At 58.3% G+C, this 17272-nt stretch overlaps 1 protein-coding gene across 2 annotated transcripts in view; it reads left to right on the top strand.

Moving 5' to 3' along the window:
* UNC5B (unc-5 netrin receptor B) overlaps positions 1-14248 on the top strand; it is a 78212-nt gene extending 63964 nt beyond the window's left edge. The window contains exons 3-17 of one of the 2 annotated variants that reach the window (XM_080823468.1): positions 380-523; positions 972-1075; positions 1842-2022; positions 2654-2821; positions 3562-3726; positions 3947-3979; positions 5740-5934; positions 6308-6697; positions 7345-7432; positions 8331-8499; positions 8644-8877; positions 10756-10905; positions 11476-11640; positions 12459-12640; positions 13435-14248. In XM_080823468.1, the coding sequence (XP_080679594.1) occupies positions 380-523; positions 972-1075; positions 1842-2022; positions 2654-2821; positions 3562-3726; positions 3947-3979; positions 5740-5934; positions 6308-6697; positions 7345-7432; positions 8331-8499; positions 8644-8877; positions 10756-10905; positions 11476-11640; positions 12459-12640; positions 13435-13600 (2534 nt within the window). In that variant the 3' untranslated portion in view covers positions 13601-14248. The remainder of the gene's footprint in view (positions 1-379; positions 524-971; positions 1076-1841; positions 2023-2653; positions 2822-3561; positions 3727-3946; positions 3980-5739; positions 5935-6307; positions 6698-7344; positions 7433-8330; positions 8500-8643; positions 8878-10755; positions 10906-11475; positions 11641-12458; positions 12641-13434) is intronic. The other variant, XM_080823467.1, reaches the window with a different exon arrangement.
* The last annotated feature ends 3024 nt before the right edge of the window (positions 14249-17272 follow it).

Below are 17272 nucleotides of genomic sequence, written 5' to 3'. Positions count from 1 at the left end.
ACTGGTGTGCGAAGGCCCTGTGGCTGGTGGAGGGAAGACACCCAGTGAGGCTGTAGCAGACAGACAGTGTAGGGCCTCACAGCCACGTGGGGGATCAAGGTCTTTGTGTTCTGAGGACTGGAGGCACAACCAGAGGAGTGACCTGGCTTTGTGCATTTTGCAGAGCACACCCTGGCTTTAGGGCAGGACGTGGCTGGCACGAGACAGCAGGTTTGCATTAGCCGGGGCAGTCTCCAGGGGAGTGACATTGGTGGGTCTGGCCAGGGAAATAGATGGAAATGGGAGGCACTTGGCAGAAGAGAGACAGATGTCCCGGTGCCATGTCCCTGCTTCCCATGCTCAGACCCGTCCCCTGCTAACATCTGTCTCCTCCTGTCAGGCCTGCGGGTGCGGGAGGTCCAAATCGAGGTGTCACGGCAGCAGGTGGAGGAGCTGTTCGGGTTGGAGGATTACTGGTGCCAGTGTGTGGCCTGGAGCTCCGCCGGCACCACCAAGAGTCGCCGGGCCTATGTCCGCATCGCATGTACGCCGTCCGACACCCCCACCCCACTCCCCCGGGGCCCCTTCCGTGTGCTTCCTGGAGAGGAAATTCCTCCTCTGTGGGGGCATCTCTGGCTGAAGATGGCCACTGCAGAGACCTCAGGGCCCATGAGTGCCCGCCCAGAAGAAGCCTCTTAGACCCAGATACTGGGCCACCTCTGGCCTTGGGATTTCTAACGGCCCCTATCACCTACTTCTGTATAAGGGAGCTGCCTGCACGTTATTACGTGCTTATGATCCCAGAGTCAGGGAGGGAAACCTGTTCCACCAACTCCACCTGGGAGGGCCCCCAATTTGGAGAAGAGGACATGCCACAGGTCGAGCCCCTTCCCTTGGTGTGCACTGCCACCTAGTGGTTAGAGCTGGGTACCTCGGGCTTCAGTTCCCCCTCACTGTGCCTGGTGGTGACCGACTCCTCTTGCTTCTCCCAGATCTGCGCAAGAACTTCGATCAGGAGCCTCTGGGCAAGGAAGTGCCCCTGGACCAGGAGGTTCTCCTGCAGTGCCGCCCACCGGAGGGAGTGCCTGTGGCTGAGGTGAGTGGGGACAAGAGGAATACCAGGCATGGCAGGGACCAGCCAGACGTGGTATTCACTACCAGCCATGGTGCCTCAGGCTCCCAGAGCTTTCCCCATTTCATAGATGGAAATGTCAAGGCTTGAGACAGAAGGGAACTACCACCGTTGAAGAATTCAGCATGCACTAGACCCTGGCTAGGCATAACCCCAAAGCTGGGGCAGAGCTGGGGCAAGATCCCCAAGGGCTACTTGGGTTGGTCCCAGGTTCAGTCTCTTGCAAGGGAAGTGCCTGTGGCTGAATCCTCCTTCCCCACCCAAAAGCCAAAGCCCCGCTTCATGGACACCAAAGGGTCTTATAATGCACGGGTCTGAGCATGGATACACTCCATGGGGCCTTTGCCTTAATGGCAGAAGACACGCGCTGCTAGCTAATGCTTATTTTGTACTTACGGGGAGCTAAGTTCTCCCGCTCTCCACACTAATGTGTTTAATCCTTGCGACAGCCCTGTCGGGTAGATGCTAATAAATGCTGCCCTCTGACTGATGAAATGGAGGCTGTCCAGCTAGTGGGTGGTTGTCACAACCCCTGGGTTCTGTACTGCTCAGCACAGTGCCTGTCCTGTGGAGGGCCTGCCTCACCACGTCACCGCCGTGGGTGGAAGATGGATAGAACTTCTGTCCTGCTTATGGCCGGGTGTCCTATCCCCTTCACAGAGGGCCCACTTCCCGGGATGCAGTGAGTAGGCACTGGCCCTCACGCCCCCCTCCAACTACTCTCCTCCAGGTGGAGTGGCTGAAGAATGAGGACATCATTGACCCCACCCAGGACACCAACTTCCTGCTCACCATCGACCACAACCTCATCATCCGCCAGGCCCGCCTGTCAGACACAGCCAACTACACCTGTGTGGCCAAGAACATTGTAGCCAAACGCCGAAGCACCACCGCCGCCATCACTGTCTATGGTATGGGCCCACACGGGGCAGCCTAGCCAGGGGCGGGGGAGAGCCTGGGCCATCTGCCCGCCTCACCGTGTCCTATCGAAGAGGCCAGCAGGGTGCCGATGGACAGCTAGGAGGCTGAAGCCCAGCAAGGGGAGGTGCCTTTACCAGGATCACACAGCAAAGCTAGCAGTCAAGTCAGGCACTCTGGGCTTGGGCTTGGAACAGGACCCAGTCAGTATCCTCATTCCTGAGCCTGGTGTCCCAGCAGAGTGAGAAACCACTGCCTTGGCCTGTAGGTTATTCCTTGCTGTTCCCTTGGGTATAGGGGGGCAGAGCCACAGCTGAGATGCTTTGAGTGTGCTAGAAAGAACCCTACATCTGGCTTCATTACTGGGTGGCCTTGTGTAAGCATCAGCCCTCTCTGGACTTTCATTTGCCACCATACACTGAGGTTAGGGATAGAGCTTGACCTCCCTGGTCCCCTCTGGGGCTGATGGCTACAGCCCAGATCTGTCCCCAGTGCTACGGCAGGAGGGGTCCACTTAGGAAAGGCTAGGCCTCAGCAGAAGGGCCTCATTGGGCCTGGAGATGGGGTTAGGGGGCCCACAGGTGGCAGAGCCGGGCCAAGCAGGTGACACCGCTGCCCTTGCAGTGAATGGTGGCTGGTCCAGCTGGGCGGAGTGGTCACCCTGCTCCAACCGCTGTGGCCGTGGCTGGCAGAAGCGCACGCGGACCTGCACCAACCCAGCACCGCTCAATGGAGGCGCCTTCTGTGAGGGCCAGGCCTTCCAAAAGACCGCCTGCACTACTGTGTGTCCAGGTAAGGCCAGGGGCCAGCCGGCATCCCACCTCCCCCTCCATGGCCCCACTCTGGTTCCCAGCCCTCCTTTCTGTGCCGAGAGGGCTGCCGCCCTGGGGCTGGCTGCTCTATCCCATTGTGGGGGGTGAAAGATGCTTGTCCTGGAGCCTCTGCCCTCTCATTCTGTGCCGGCTGCTAAAGAGACAGACCCGGAGGCTCTGAGCCGCTGTCTGAGGGGTGGACTCTCCTGCCCTCCAGGCTGAGGGTTCTCGGTGTCAGCTCTAGGGCCGGGGTCCCAGGCTGCCTGGGGTGGGAGGAGCCTGTGCCCCTGCCCTTGACCTAGACACGTCTTGACCGCCACCCCTAATCCTGCAAAGGCCCTCTCTTCTCTGCTCTTCACCTCACCCTGTGGGTCCCCGTCTGTGGGTCCCCTGCATGCCTGGTTTTGTCTGGGCTCTTGGGTTTCGGTGTGTTTGCCTTGGGCTTGAGTCCCCGTGAGGGCCCCGGGACTGCGTCTGAGAGAGAGAGAGAGAGAGAAGGGAGAGAGAGAGAGAGAGAGAGTGTGTGTGTGTGTGTGTGTGTGTTCGTGTTCTGTCTGTCCCCGCCCCATCCGTGCCCGGGCCCCATGGCTGGGGGTGAGTGTTGCCCTATGGCTTGCATGTCCGGGCACCCTGTCCTGCCGTAGTGCGCATGCGTGGGTGCGGGTGCGTTGCTGCATTCTGCGTGCCTAACCGCGCGTGCCGTGCCCCATGCTCCCGCAGTGGACGGAGCGTGGACGGAGTGGAGCAAGTGGTCAGCCTGCAGCACCGAGTGTGCCCACTGGCGCAGCCGCGAGTGCATGGCGCCCCCGCCCCAGAACGGAGGCCGAGACTGCAGCGGGACCCTGCTCGACTCCAAGAACTGTACAGACGGGTTGTGCGTGCAGAGTGAGTCCTCGGGACGCCGGGTCCCCGGGGTGTGGGCTCGAGCCGGATGGGGGTGCCCCCCAGGCCGCCCCAGGTCTCAGGTGCCGGCAGCAGTGGAGCAGCCCCTGGGGCTTCTGCCCACCCGCCCACGTGCATCATCTCATCTGCCCGTTTCCTGTCACCTCCGCCATCCTTTCTCCGCCACCTACGTCATTGTCTTTCCGTTTATTTCCCTCGACAGATAAGAAAACTCTAAGTGACCCCAAAAGCCACCGTAAGTCCCATTTCATGGCTGTCCTCTTTGTTCTGGGGGATCCCTGGCTCTCCTTGACTGGCTTTTCAAGGGTGTGGGGTGCAGGGCAGTGTGGGGGACAGGGAGACTGGAAGGTGCCCCCTCACCCACCCTCCATGCGGTCCCCCACCCCTGGTGCTGCACATGTCATGGCCTCTGTCACATGCAGACAGGGAGACCCACAGCTACAGAAAGGACACTGCCCCAACCCTCCTGTGATGGGAGAAGTTGGGTCTCAGTGAGGAAGGGGCTTACCTGGGGATCCAGGTGGGATTTGAACCTAACTAGTTATGTGGCCAATGCTGGCGATTTTAGCCTTGTGCCCTCAGCTTCCTCTTTGTGACAGAGCCACCACCCAGGCCCACACTGTCCACCCAGAGCCCCGTACTTACCCCCAGTAGCAGGACTAGATTCTCCAGGAAACCTGCTGCCTGCCGTCAGCACCGAGGGGCTGGTCGGCTTCCTCCCCAGGCTGTGCTGTGGCAGCCCCAGAGCAGTAAACCAGCTCGGGTGGATTGGCCTGTGGCAATTAAACCATCATTCCCAAATAATTCCAGAATCGTAAAATCAACAGTGAGGCCCTGGGCCCGGCTCACAGTGGTCAGGGAGAACATCAAGGAGGCAGAACCAAGCCTTGAGGGCCTCCTCCAGCCGCTCTCCCGGGGGGCCAGGATCCTCTGGGGAGCCCAAGAGTGAGGGCCACTGAGGAGAGATGGGGCCAGAAGGTGGCGGAAGTGGGCAGACACTGGGACTTAGCCACCCCTACCTCCCGAAAGCTCTGTCTGCACTGGGGAGGTGGGGCTTGGAAGGGAAAGCAGGCCTACTTTTCTGAGCCTCCCCCACAGGAGGGGAGATGGGCATGTACTTCTTGGAAGGGAAGAGCAGGTATTTTGGCTCTGCCTGTGTGCCGTCCGGCATGGTAGCCACTGGCCACGTGTGGCTCTTTTAACTTCCTGTGAACTTAGTTAAAATTAAATACATTGCTTAAGACTTAGTTCCTCAGTGACACGGGCCACATTTTAGTCATTCATTAGCCACATGTGGCTAGTGGCTGTCGTCTGGGACAATGCAGAGAACACGCATCGTTGTGGAAAGCGTGGTCGGATGGCACTGCTGTGCAGACCCTGCCTCTTGACCCTGACACCTTCCTGCTTGGCCTACATAGAATTATTTGCAGCTGTGTAGCAGCCCGCCTGGGGGAGGGAAGTGTGGCCGTGGGTGGCCTCCCTGAGCCCCTTCCTTCCCCTCCACCTGGTCACCTCCTCTCCACCCCATCACCTTCCATCTCATTCCTTCCTCCTGCTTCCCCTCAGCCTCCAGGCCCCACCTGGCTTAGGGTGCAAGTTGAGCTCAGGGAGGGCTGCTTAAGAGTTCTGGGCGCCGGGACCTCCTGCCCAAGGGTGGGCTGCAGGCTGCAGTGGGGCTCTCAGTTAACCTCCTGGCTGGGACAGGACAGACTGAGCCACAGCCCTTGTCTCTTCTCAGCAGTGAGCCATGAGTTCACTGTTGGGACGGACACGGGTCATTTTGCCTGTTTCTGCACGGGGAGGGAAGCAGGGCAGGGGCCTTGAGACCATTTTACTTGCAAACACCGATGCACAAAACGGTTCAGGCTTGTCCGAGGTCCCAGCCAGTTGTGGCAGAGCTGAGAGTAGGAGCTAGTGTATATAGCACAGATCTGTCCCGGGACCTCGGTCTCTGCCCCAGGACCTGGGTCTCATACCATCTTCCTGTGCCCGCAGTGCTGGAGGCCTCAGGGGACGTGGCGCTGTACGCAGGCCTTGTGGTGTCTGCCTTCGTTGTTGTGGGTGTCCTCATCGTGGTGGGGGGGGTGGTGTACCGCCGCAACCGCCGGGACTTCGACACTGACATCACTGACTCGTCCGCCGCCCTCACCGGCGGCTTCCATCCCGTCAACTTCAAGACCGCGAGGCCCAGTGAGCACCTGGGGATATCTGGGATCGGGGGTGGGGTGTGGCAGATGCAGACCGGGGCACCCAGAGAGGCACGACAGCCAGCCAGACTGGCCAGATCAGCCAGACCACAGTGGGGGCTCCTTCTCCCTCCTGGAGTTTTTATAGACTTTGCTCTATAGATAACTGGATGAGCATAGATCAGAGTGACCCAGAGAAGGGAGGGAGTAGCCCGGGTGGTGGGTCCCCAAAGCTTCCTGCGGTGGATGGCAATTGAGCCTTTGGCAGCTGGACGTTTGGGTGGGATTTGGCAACAGGAGGGCCCCCAGCAGGGGTAGAGGATGGGAGCAAGCCAGTAAGGCACAGCTGGGTCTGATCATAGCCCCAACCCCTGCAGACAATCCACAGCTCCTGCACCCGTCAGCGCCTCCAGACCTCACTGCTAGTGCCGGCATCTACCGTGGGCCCATGTATGCCCTGCAGGACTCAGCCGACAAGATCCCCATGACCAACTCACCCCTGCTGGACCCCCTGCCCAATCTCAAGATCAAGGTCTACAACTCCGGCACCACCGGCTCTGGGCCAGGCCTGCCGGATGGGGCTGACTTGCTGGGTGTCCTGCCGCCCGGCACATACCCTGGCGATTTCACCCGGGATGCCCACTTGCTGCACCTGCGCACTGCCAGCCTCGGCTCCCAGCAGCTCCTGGGCCTGCCCCGTGACCCAGGGAGCAGTGTCAGTGGCACTTTTGGCTGCCTTGGTGGGAGGCTCAGCATCCCCGGCACAGGTGGGCTCCTGCTCTGCTTGCCTTTTGGCCCAGGCTCAGTGAGTCCCTCTAGGCATCCCTCCAGCAGCCCCTTCCACCGATAGAAATTAAGACTTCCCTAATCCCATTTCTCAGATTGGAAACATGAGGCCCAGGGAGAAGAAGGGACTATGAAATAGAAGACGTGGGGTCCAGACCTTTCTCTGCCCCACTAAGGCAGGGGAACCTTGGAGTAGCCGCTCTGTAAACCTCATCTTTTAAGTGGGAGAGAATAGCTCTTCGTAGTTCCCCAGACCTACGGAGCAATACTGGGAGGGCAGGGCTGCCCATCTCGGGCTGCAAAGCCATCAGTTGATAGTTTCCCAGTGTCACATGGGTCTGGGGCTAGAGCTGTCACTGGGGCCTTCTGACTTTGAGTCTTTGCCATCTTTGTACCCTGTCATAAAGCCAGGGGCCCCCATGTTATCAGACAAACCCCCTGCTGTCAGTGGCCTGGGCTGTCCTTGTACCTAATCCCCAGAGCTGTTCTCCCCACCTCTTCGTTGACCACCTGGATTTCAGGAAATGGCTTTCTCCCCCTGACCTAAGCAAGGAGCTACTCCCCCACCCCTGTTCTAAGCTCTTAGACTGCATCTAGCTCCTCCCTGCTGACCTCCCTCTCCCCCTAGGGGTCAGCCTGCTGGTGCCCAATGGAGCCATCCCCCAGGGCAAGTTCTATGAGATGTACCTCCTTATCAACAAGGCAGAGAACACCCTGTGAGTAGAGAGACCTCAGTTCCGGCCTGGGCTGCCCTTCTCCTCTTCCTCTTCCTCTCCCTCCTCCCTGTCCACCCTGGGTTCAGATACCACCATCCCCCACCCTGCGCCTGATCCTAAAGCCAGAGGTAGTCCTCCAAGGAAGACATTGACAGACCTTATTACCTCTACATTTATATCATAAAAATCAGCCCCACAAATCAGGAAACTGAAAGGCAATTGACAGAATAGCTACATTATGACAAAAGGTTAATAACCTTACTATGTAAAGAGGCTTTGAATATTTCACTGCAAGAAGGGTCAGAGGATAGGAAGTGATTGACACATAGTCTCTTTGATGCACACACCCTCACACACACACACACACACACACACACACACACAGACACACACACACTCCAGTAGATTATGAAAAAACATTCAGCATAATTTGTAGTCCGAGAAATTGTGATTCAGCCATGAGATATTAGGAGTTTTTTGCTTTTTGAATTTACAGATTTTTTTCATGCGATAAAAGCTTCATATTGACAAAAGTGTGGGGACTCCCCCCTGCCCCGTGACATGCTGGCGACAGCCTAGACTGCTAGCCCCTTTCCAGAGGGCAGTTGAGCAACACTTGTTCAAAACATCCTAAGAGTGCAGAGCCTTTGAAAACGAGAACAGGGATATGAGTGTGAGAACTTTACTTGAACAACAGAAATCTGAGAACAATCTTCAGGCGTATGCCATCCTTTTGTCTCTCCTTGACCCATGACCTCCGGGAGCCCCGAGGGGTGGAGATGTGCCTTCAGCCTCCCAGGAGCCAGGACAGAGGCAGGAGCCCCACACCAGTCCCAGCCCTTGCTGACCTTCCGGCCTCCCCTCACTGCCTCCGCCCTGCCCTCTGCCATCTCCCCAGCCCGCTTTCAGAAGGGACCCAGACAGTACTGAGCCCCTCAGTGACCTGTGGGCCCACGGGCCTCCTGCTGTGCCGCCCCGTCATCCTCACGGTACCCCACTGTGCGGAAGTCAGTGCCGGCGACTGGATCTTCCAGCTCAAGACCCAGGCCCACCAGGGCCACTGGGAGGTGAGGAGCCGAGGCTGGGGGGCCGGGTCCGCCATCCGAACCTGCTCTGGGAAGCCTCCGAAGCTGAAAGACCCTTTTCTCCCGTCTCCGCCTTGGTGGACCTCTCCATGGCCTTAACTGTGACCTGTGTGCCTCACCCTGCAGGAGGTGGTGACTCTGGATGAGGAGACCCTGAACACTCCCTGCTACTGCCAGCTGGAGGCCAGGTCCTGCCACATCCTGCTGGACCAGCTGGGCACCTACGTCTTCACGGGCGAGTCGTACTCCCGCTCGGCCGTCAAGCGGCTCCAGCTGGCCATCTTCGCCCCCGCCCTCTGCACCTCCCTGGAGTACAGCCTCAGGGTCTACTGCCTGGAGGACACACCCGTAGCCCTGAAGGTAAGGCCCAGCACTGGCACACTGGGTGTGCGTCAGCCCCGTTGCGGTACCCTCTTCCACCATCAGCCTCATAAACCCGTCATTCGTTACTCAGACATTGAAATGGCATCACACCCCGAGATACAGAGAGGAATCAGGCACAGTTCTGCCCTCACCAAGCTCCAGGCTAGAGGAGAGGGAGACAGAGAGGGGGCTCCCTGAAGGAGGGCGAGGGGAGCATCCACCTGGGAGGGGGAGGGTCTGAGAGGGCTTCACGGCACAGTTAGCCTTAGACCTATGCTCTGAAAGCCAAGTAGGGGTGCCAGGCAGAGAAGGCTGGAGGGCCTTCCAGTAGGCAAAGCTGCAAACGCAAAGGCAGATGTGTCGTTCCGTGTGACCGAAGCCTGCAGGGGCTGTGCGTATGTGACGGAGGGAGAGAGATGGGGCTGGAGAGGAGGGCAGGGCTCAGCTCCCCAACAGCCTTGGGATCTATATTCAGGAATTTGGGATCTATCCTTCGGGCAGGGGCATAGAGGCGGTGGACACCTGTGCACAGGCACTCCTTTGAAAGCCCCTGAGCTATGCTGCAGGAATGGGTGGACAAGAGGCAGGGAGGCCAGTTGAAAGCTTCACCTGGGCCCTGGACACCAGGCAAGGACAGCAGTGAGGACAGGGGGTTGGCCACTGTGTTAGTAGAATGGATAGAACCCAGTGACTGATGGGATGAGGGGCAGAGAGGAGGGGTCAGGGCTGACAGCCAGGTTCTGAGTATATGCAAAAGGACAGACAGTGCCCCTGAATGAGGGAGGGGTTGTGGCAGGTGCGAGTGGTTTGGGCAGAGAGAGCAGAAAGATGAAAGGGTCAGATTTGGGCACATAGAGCCTGATGGTGGCAGGTGTGTTTTAGCACCCTTCCCCCCTCCCAGCCTCCAAGTCCCTGCCCATTGCCTCCCCAGTCCTCGCCCCAGTTCCTAGGACCTCAGACTCATTCTAACACTGGAAGAACACAGCCCCTGGATCCCGTGTAAACCTCTGCCTTTCTTCCATCCCTCTGCGAAGCCTCTAGTCCCTTTCCTGTAGCTCCAAGCCTCTCCCTACCCATGGTGTGTGGTCTCCTCCAGCTCCTGTCTCCCAGTCACTTGTGACTTGTCCCAAACTCTAGTCAGGGACTAAGGCAGCATAGGCGGAAAGGCCTCATGGGAGAGTGAGTGTCCTCTGCCACACCAGGCTGGTCTGAAATTCCAGAAGGCCCCGAATGGGTTGGAGGCTCTGGCAAATGCTCTTGTGGCCTGCATCCCTCAGCACGGGGGCATTGGCCAGGGCCCAGCTTTGGTTGGAGAATGGAGGGAAGGTCAGGAGGGAAGCTGCCACATTTTTGTTTGATGGCATTCCTTATCTCTTCGGTCCCCATCTGTCCATCCATCCATTCGTCCACCCATCCATCATCCATCCAGCTTGCTTCCCATCTATCTGTATACTCATTCACTCAGCAGTCCATGTGTCTGTCCAGCCATCACCAAGCATCTATTCATCTTTCCTTCCATTTGTCCTTCTGTTTATATACCCATCTGTTTGTATATCCGTCCGGACGTCCATCTGTCTGTCTGTACTTATGCGTCCATTTATTTATCTATTCATCCATATATCTGTGCAGTCATCTCTAAGTCCAGTCACTTATCCATCTGTCCATTATCTGTCCACTCATCCATCTGTTCACACGGCGTGACTTCCTGAGCGCTTACCAAATGCCCAGGCCCGTGCTCCAATGGGTACCTGCCCTTGGTCCTGTAGCCCGGCTCCCACGGCCCGCCTGTGTCCCCAGGCCCCCAGCTTGCAGCAGGAAGAACCCACTGGCCAAGGGTGATGGGCTCCCCCTTTCCCCTTGCCTGCCGACCCACAGGAGGTGCTGGAGCTGGAGCGGACACTGGGGGGCTATCTGGTGGAGGAGCCCAAACCCCTGCTGTTTAAAGACAGTTATCACAACCTGCGCCTGTCTCTGCATGACATCCCCCACGCCCACTGGAGAAGCAAGCTGCTGGCCAAGTACCAGGTGAGGGCCGGGCCAGAGAGCTGCGGGGGATGAAGCTGGGGAGGGGGAGCATGTGACGGGCTGCCCAGGGAAGACCAGTGCCCCCCCATGCCTCCCCCCGCCCCGTCTCTGTCTCCTGCCCACCCCACTCCACGTTCCCGGTCATCCTGAGGCACAGCCCCATGCTCGGTGCCCACCCCATCGCGCACTACTGTCTCTAAGAGTGCTCGTGTCTGGCAGACCATGCAAAGGAATCTCAGATAGTGCCCCCCCACCGCACCTGCACCCATCTGTGCAACACCATCGAGGGGGCAAGGCTTCCAGCCCAGACATACGTGTGCAGGTGCACATGTACCCACACACAGACTCACACATCCACACCAGGGCCTTCTCCCCCATATGCTCCCTTTCTCAGCTGAGGGGCCCTTGGCCAGCTCTTCTTCCTCTGCCCATCTGGAGGGAGAGGCCTGCACGGCCCCTGAAAAGTCCCCATGCTCCCCGACCCTGGCCTCATTACCGGCCTCTGCCTCCCCTTCCCTGCAAGCAGGGCAGGCTAACCTCCCATCCTTCGCCCTGCCGCCCCTCCCTCAGGAGATCCCCTTCTATCACATCTGGAGCGGCAGCCAGAAGGCCCTACACTGCACCTTCACCCTGGAGAGGCACAGCCTGGCCTCCACCGAGCTCACCTGCAAGATCTGTGTGCGGCAGGTGGAAGGGGAAGGCCAGATCTTCCAGCTGCACACCACGCTGGCCGAGGTGAGTCCGAGGCCAGACACCCTGTGGGGCCGGGGGTGCAGCGCTCAGATCCCCGTGCTCCCCACCTCAGCTGGGGGGGGTGCTGTCTCCTGTAAAGATGGGTCCCCTTTACCTCCCAAGTCTGAGTGGGGACCTGGGAGTCTTTTGCTCAGAGCTGGCACTTACTGAACGGCCAATGCTGTGCTTAGCAACACAGATTACCTCACTAGAGGTAATCACTAAACACCTCACTAAATCAGAAAGCGGGTCTTAGGGAGGACAGAGACCATCCACCTTGGATCCAGTTAGCACTTGGCCCTGGCCTGTGGTCCTCCCCCACTGTGAATCCAGACTGAGGTTAACAAAACGCAGGCTACCCGGGACAATAGTGCTAGAACCTCCTTGCAGCTCAGTGTCAAGAGCACTGGCTACGGGCTGAGACCCTGCTGTGCCTCTGACTTGGCATTCGACCCTGGACAAGTCCCTTCCCCTTTCTAGACTTCATTTCCACACGTGTAAAAGTGGCTCTGGATGGATTAGACCATGGCTGAGGCTCCTTGTGGCTTTGTAATCAAGATGCAGTGCGTTAGCCCAGGCCCAGTGCATGAGCATGGTGTGCCTTGAGGGCTGGGTGCTGGGCATGCAGCTGTATCCCTTGGAAACTCCCAGGGGAGGGGGACTTTGACTGAGCAGCTGGAGCCTGCCCAGAGCGTTGGGAGTGACCGGAAGCTCCGTGAGCTCCCAGTCTCCGGGCAGGAAGGTTGGAGGGACAGATGCCAGTGGTATGCATGGGGATGGGGGGACTCTGCCCCTCTCACCTTGCCCCCCCACCCTTCCAGACACCTGCCGGCTCCCTGGACACCTTCTGCTCTGCCCCTGGCAGCACTGTCACCACCCAGCTGGGGCCGTACGCCTTCAAGATTCCACTGTCCATCCGCCAAAAGATCTGCAACAGCCTGGATGCCCCCAACTCACGGGGCAACGACTGGCGTCTCTTGGCGCAGAAGCTCTCCATGGACCGGTAGGTGTTGGGCCAGATCCCCCCAGCGCAGCCTCCCTTTGTCCCCAAGGCATGGGTGGGCCAGGACCTAGAGCCTTCCATCCGTGGTAGATCAGGAGCTCAGCTCGGGTGTGCTAAAGCCTTGAGGAACACCCGCTCTGGGTGCTGGCCTGTGAGAATCCGGGCAAGACAGGATACCAGGTGTGATCACCATCTGCACCCCTCTGCCCAGGACAGAGCAGGTATTCTGGAAATGTTTGCCCAGTGACAGAGTATACTTTGGTGTCAAAGCCCTTCTGGAGAACTTAAAGAGTTCTTGGGGATAAATACAATGGCAACAACCGTCCTTATTATTACATTATACTTACTGAGAGACCCTTTAATACACCTGCACTGAGCAGATGCCACGTACAAGATACCTTACTGGAAACGGGCTTTGCAGAGCATCTCAGGCTTTGTTCCTGCTCTCGGGAGAGTGTGGGGGACAAGACAAGCAGGGAACGGGTGTGGGACGAGGAAAGAATGGAAGGCTAGGTCTGGACGGACTCTCCTGGGGCCAGTGTCTTTCAGTGGTAGTACTAACAGAAGTGAGACATGATGATGAGCAAGGACAGTTCCATTTTAGAGAGGATGAAACTGATGCTCAGAGAGGAGCAGTGGCTTGCCCAGGGCCACACAGCCCCCCAGCAGAGGGGTTAGGGGTCAGACCCAGGACTGTGGGACTGCAGAGTCTTCCCACGTCCCGGGGCTCTCTCCATTTCCACGCTTCCGGGAGGTGCCTGGGAGCCCAATGGCCTTCTCCTTCCCTCCGCCAGGTACCTGAACTACTTTGCCACCAAAGCGAGCCCCACGGGTGTGATCCTGGACCTCTGGGAAGCTCTGCAGCAGGACGACGGGGACCTCAACAGCCTGGCGAGTGCCTTGGAGGAGATGGGCAAGAGTGAGATGCTGGTGGCCATGGCCACTGATGGGGACTGCTGAGCGGCTCCAGAACCATGGGCTGGGAGGGCAGGCAGGAGGCGGGCACAGGGAGACCTGGGGCAGCCTCTTGAGAGGCGGTGAGGCCTCTGCTGCCCCCTGGCTCACAGCCGGAGTCGTCCCCTCCGCCTCCCCTCGCCCCACTCCAGACCACGACCAGCCTTAGCAAATCCATGTACTCCGTTGTCCTGAGGACCCAGTGCTCCTTCTCCACCCCCTGCTGTCCCTCCTACCCTCAGATCTCCGTGCAGGAACCACCGTGAGGCCTCTGGAGGCAGCTGGGGGGCGGCCAGGAGGTGGCCCTCCCCACTCCTTCCACCCCACCTGCCACCGCCACCCCGAGAGCTCTGGGTCGCGTTTGTCTTCGTTTCATCCTTCAGTTTCTCCCTCGGTTCCTGGTTTCTCCCTCCTCCCTGAGCCCTCTTCTCCTTTCACACCAGTTTCCTCTTTGAAGAGTCAAGTACAATTCACATGAACTGCTTTCTCCTGTCCAAAGCAAAAAGGAAAAGGAAAGGAAGAAAGAAACCTCAGACCGCGAGTCAGGCTCCAAGAAGATAAAGAACAACACCAAAACCACAAGGGAAAAGAAAAACCCAGTTTCTTAGGAAACGCACATGATTTATTATCCAGATATTTGGATAAGTCCTTTTTAAGAAAAAAAAAAACAGAAAATGAAAAACAACACACACAAAAAAATAGAAAACTCTTTTCTTGAGTGTGGACGCTTGTGGGCTTGCTCGTGGTTCTGGCCAGGAGTGAGCATGTGTGCGTGTGCGTGTGCATGCATGTGTGTGAGAGAGATTTTCAGGGAGAGAAAGACAGAACAGGGCACACCTTGCTGCTAAAGATTCCGTCTTCGACTAACTCCTACAAGGCCTCCGTTTCCCCAGTTGTACAGGGTCAAATGGGGTTTTAGCCATGGTACCGTATTTCCCTCTAAAATCTTAAGCAGATGCTAAGTCTATAAAGCCAAGGAGCCCTGATGCCTGGAGCTGAGTGGGGGGGGTGTCCTCCCGCCCACCCACCTCCCCAGGCAGATGCCCCACAGGCTCCCTGGGCTCTGGGGGAGTCTGGATTAAGAGGGTCTGGGGTGGAAAATGTGGGCAGGCCGGGCCAGCTGTGAGCCAGGGACAGTGTTTCCAGTGTCCCCATCTGTTGGCGCCTGGAGAAGGGGTGGGGCCCAGAAGTGGGACAGTGGGAGGTAGAGTCTCCTAGGAATACTTCTTTCCTTCACCCCAGGGTGGGACCAGCCAGGTCACCCCTCCACCCAACAGGCTGGAGACTCGGGGGGCGGGAGCACACTGGCATGCCGCTGATGCCCAGGAATCCAGAAATTGTCCTTCCCCAGCCTCAGCCGGCCGAGGAAGTTCATCTATAAAACAGAAGGGAAGGATCAGAGGGCTTGTAGCCACAGAAGCCTGAGCTTCCGGGCCCGCAGCGTGGCTTTGAAGAACCTGTCAGCTGTCAGCCCCGCAGGCCAGGAGGCAGGGAGGTGGGCGCCCAGCTGTGCTCTATGTACCACCCCCACCCCAGTGGAGGAGGCCCTGGGGAGGGCTGTTCTCCCAGCTCTGACCTCTGCCGGCACTTCGCTCAGCCCGGTTCTCAGCCTCCCTCTGCAGTCTGGGGGGTCTTAAAGCGAGCTTTGAACGGGCAGAGTTGCCAGAATGGGGGGGGAGGCTGTCAGTCCCTCACCAGCCTGCCCCAGGGTGCTCCAAGGGGCCATCCAATCAAGGTCCCTTTGTAACTGGCTGACAAGGGCTAGGACCAAGCTCTCACAACTGGCACAGAGGCCTCATCGTGGGCCTCTCTCTCCTCCTCGGCCCCCAGAGCAAAGCCAGTGCCAGCTCCCCCCTGCCTCTGACCGCTCTGGGCTGGCGCCAACCCCAGGGCTTGCCCGAGCAGGTCCATGAGCAGCTGCTGGGACAAGCCCAGGCATATCCTGGCCTTTGAAGTCCTGGTCTCCTGGGAGGAAAGCAGGTTTGAGAACTCCAGCCCCAGTGGGTGTCCCTAGTCTACTCTTCCCTGCCGTGGGCTCTGGGCTTTATGGGGGGTTTTCAGCACCTATGACTGCCTTGGGGGGTAGCTGAGCCACGGGCAGAGGCCTGCTTGGTTTGAGAGAGGATTTCATCTGTCAAGGGCTGCTGAAGGGGCCAGGCCTGCATTCGGGGTGGGATGGCGACAGCTCTTGACCCCAGTGCCTATGTGGTGTTGCCCCGAAGGCAGCGAGCCTCCCCTGCCAAGGGTGACCGTCCCTTGTGGGCTCCGCGTTTCCGATGCCTCCTAGCCTGAGCTGTTCAGGCCTGTGTGACATGAGGTCTTGACAGCAGGCTGACCAGTGCCACGAGGAGCTTTCGCAGTGCCCTGTCCGGCTCTAAAATGCCCCCCTGGGCAGCCTGGAGTCCAAAGACCAGCACTGAAGGTCCAGCTGTGCCATTAAACTGCTGTGTGACCTCAGTCATAGGACTGCCCTCTCTGGGCTTCATCTCCTTTTCATACCTGCAGCTGCCATCTGACTCCCTTTGGGTTCTGACACATGGTCACTCTAGGGTTCTAGTAGGAACCCTAGTGGGTGGGGGTTGGCTGAGGTCTGCAATGCCCCTCCTCCCCGCCCTGCCTGCTCAGCACCCAGGGTGGGAGCTCTCAGTGGAGGAGGCCAAGGCCAGCCCCCCACATGCCATTTCTCAGCTGATTTCCAGAAACTGTGTACCAGGGCCTGGAGCACAGAACCAATCAGCTGGAGCCTCCTGGGAGGGCTCAAACTGTCCAGCTTTATAAGAAACGCCTAGAAAGGGTTTGCAGGTTCCATCCATCAGTCCTCTGCTGAGGCTGCTGTGGCCACATCCCCACACGACCCACCTTAGAGTAGGATCAGGCTTTCTCCTCTTATTCAGGCCTAAGCGGCTGCCCCACATGACCCAGATGCACCACAAGCGTCAGATCAGGAGCCCCAGAGGGACTCACAGGGGCCTCACGTGGGTGTTTGTGTCTCTCTCATCACTGGGGTGTGCTTGCACATGCATGCGTGTGTGCATGCCCCCCCCAGGAACGTGTCCCCGCCTGGGTGTGCGTGTGTGACCTCTCTGAGTCCACAGGGTCAGTCGGTGTATCTTCTACGTGCCTCTCCTCTGCCTTCTCTCACAGAGATCGGGATGCTCCTGAGGGGGCCTTTCTGTCTCCTGGACAACCCAGGACCCTCTGGGCCCATTTCCCCAGCAACCAGGCAGCTGAGCCAGGTCCCTTAGTATGCCCTCTGAGGGAGGGTGATAAAGGGTTTGGGTGCAGGGAGCAGCCCTGTGGGGGCGGGGGGCAAAAGGGCTGGACCCCCTGCCTGGGCCATGGCCATGTTTCTGTGTCCCGGGGACGTAGGGCCGAGGGGATGGCCCGCTCCCACCGCTGTTTATTCTGTAAACTTCAACCTGTACATAACGTTTAGCATTCCTACTGTAACAAAATTAATTTTTACAAAATAAATTATATTTCCTAGTCTAATAAAAAAAATCCGGTTGTATTCTATTGTCTTCTTGACTGTCTTTCTATTAGCAGTTGGGATAACCTCCCTGCTTTTCTCAAAATTCCATGGATTTGGGATGGGGGCTCACTGTCAGAGCTCTCTGAGCTCCTAGAAGCAATCAAGCTCAAAGACTTCATTTTACAGAAGGGAACACAGGCCCAGAG

Source organism: Martes martes (assembly GCF_963455335.1).
Source record: "Martes martes genome assembly, chromosome: 14".
NCBI classification, from domain to species: Eukaryota; Metazoa; Chordata; class Mammalia; order Carnivora; family Mustelidae; genus Martes; species Martes martes.
This window is presented reverse-complemented; position numbering and strand designations above follow the sequence as displayed.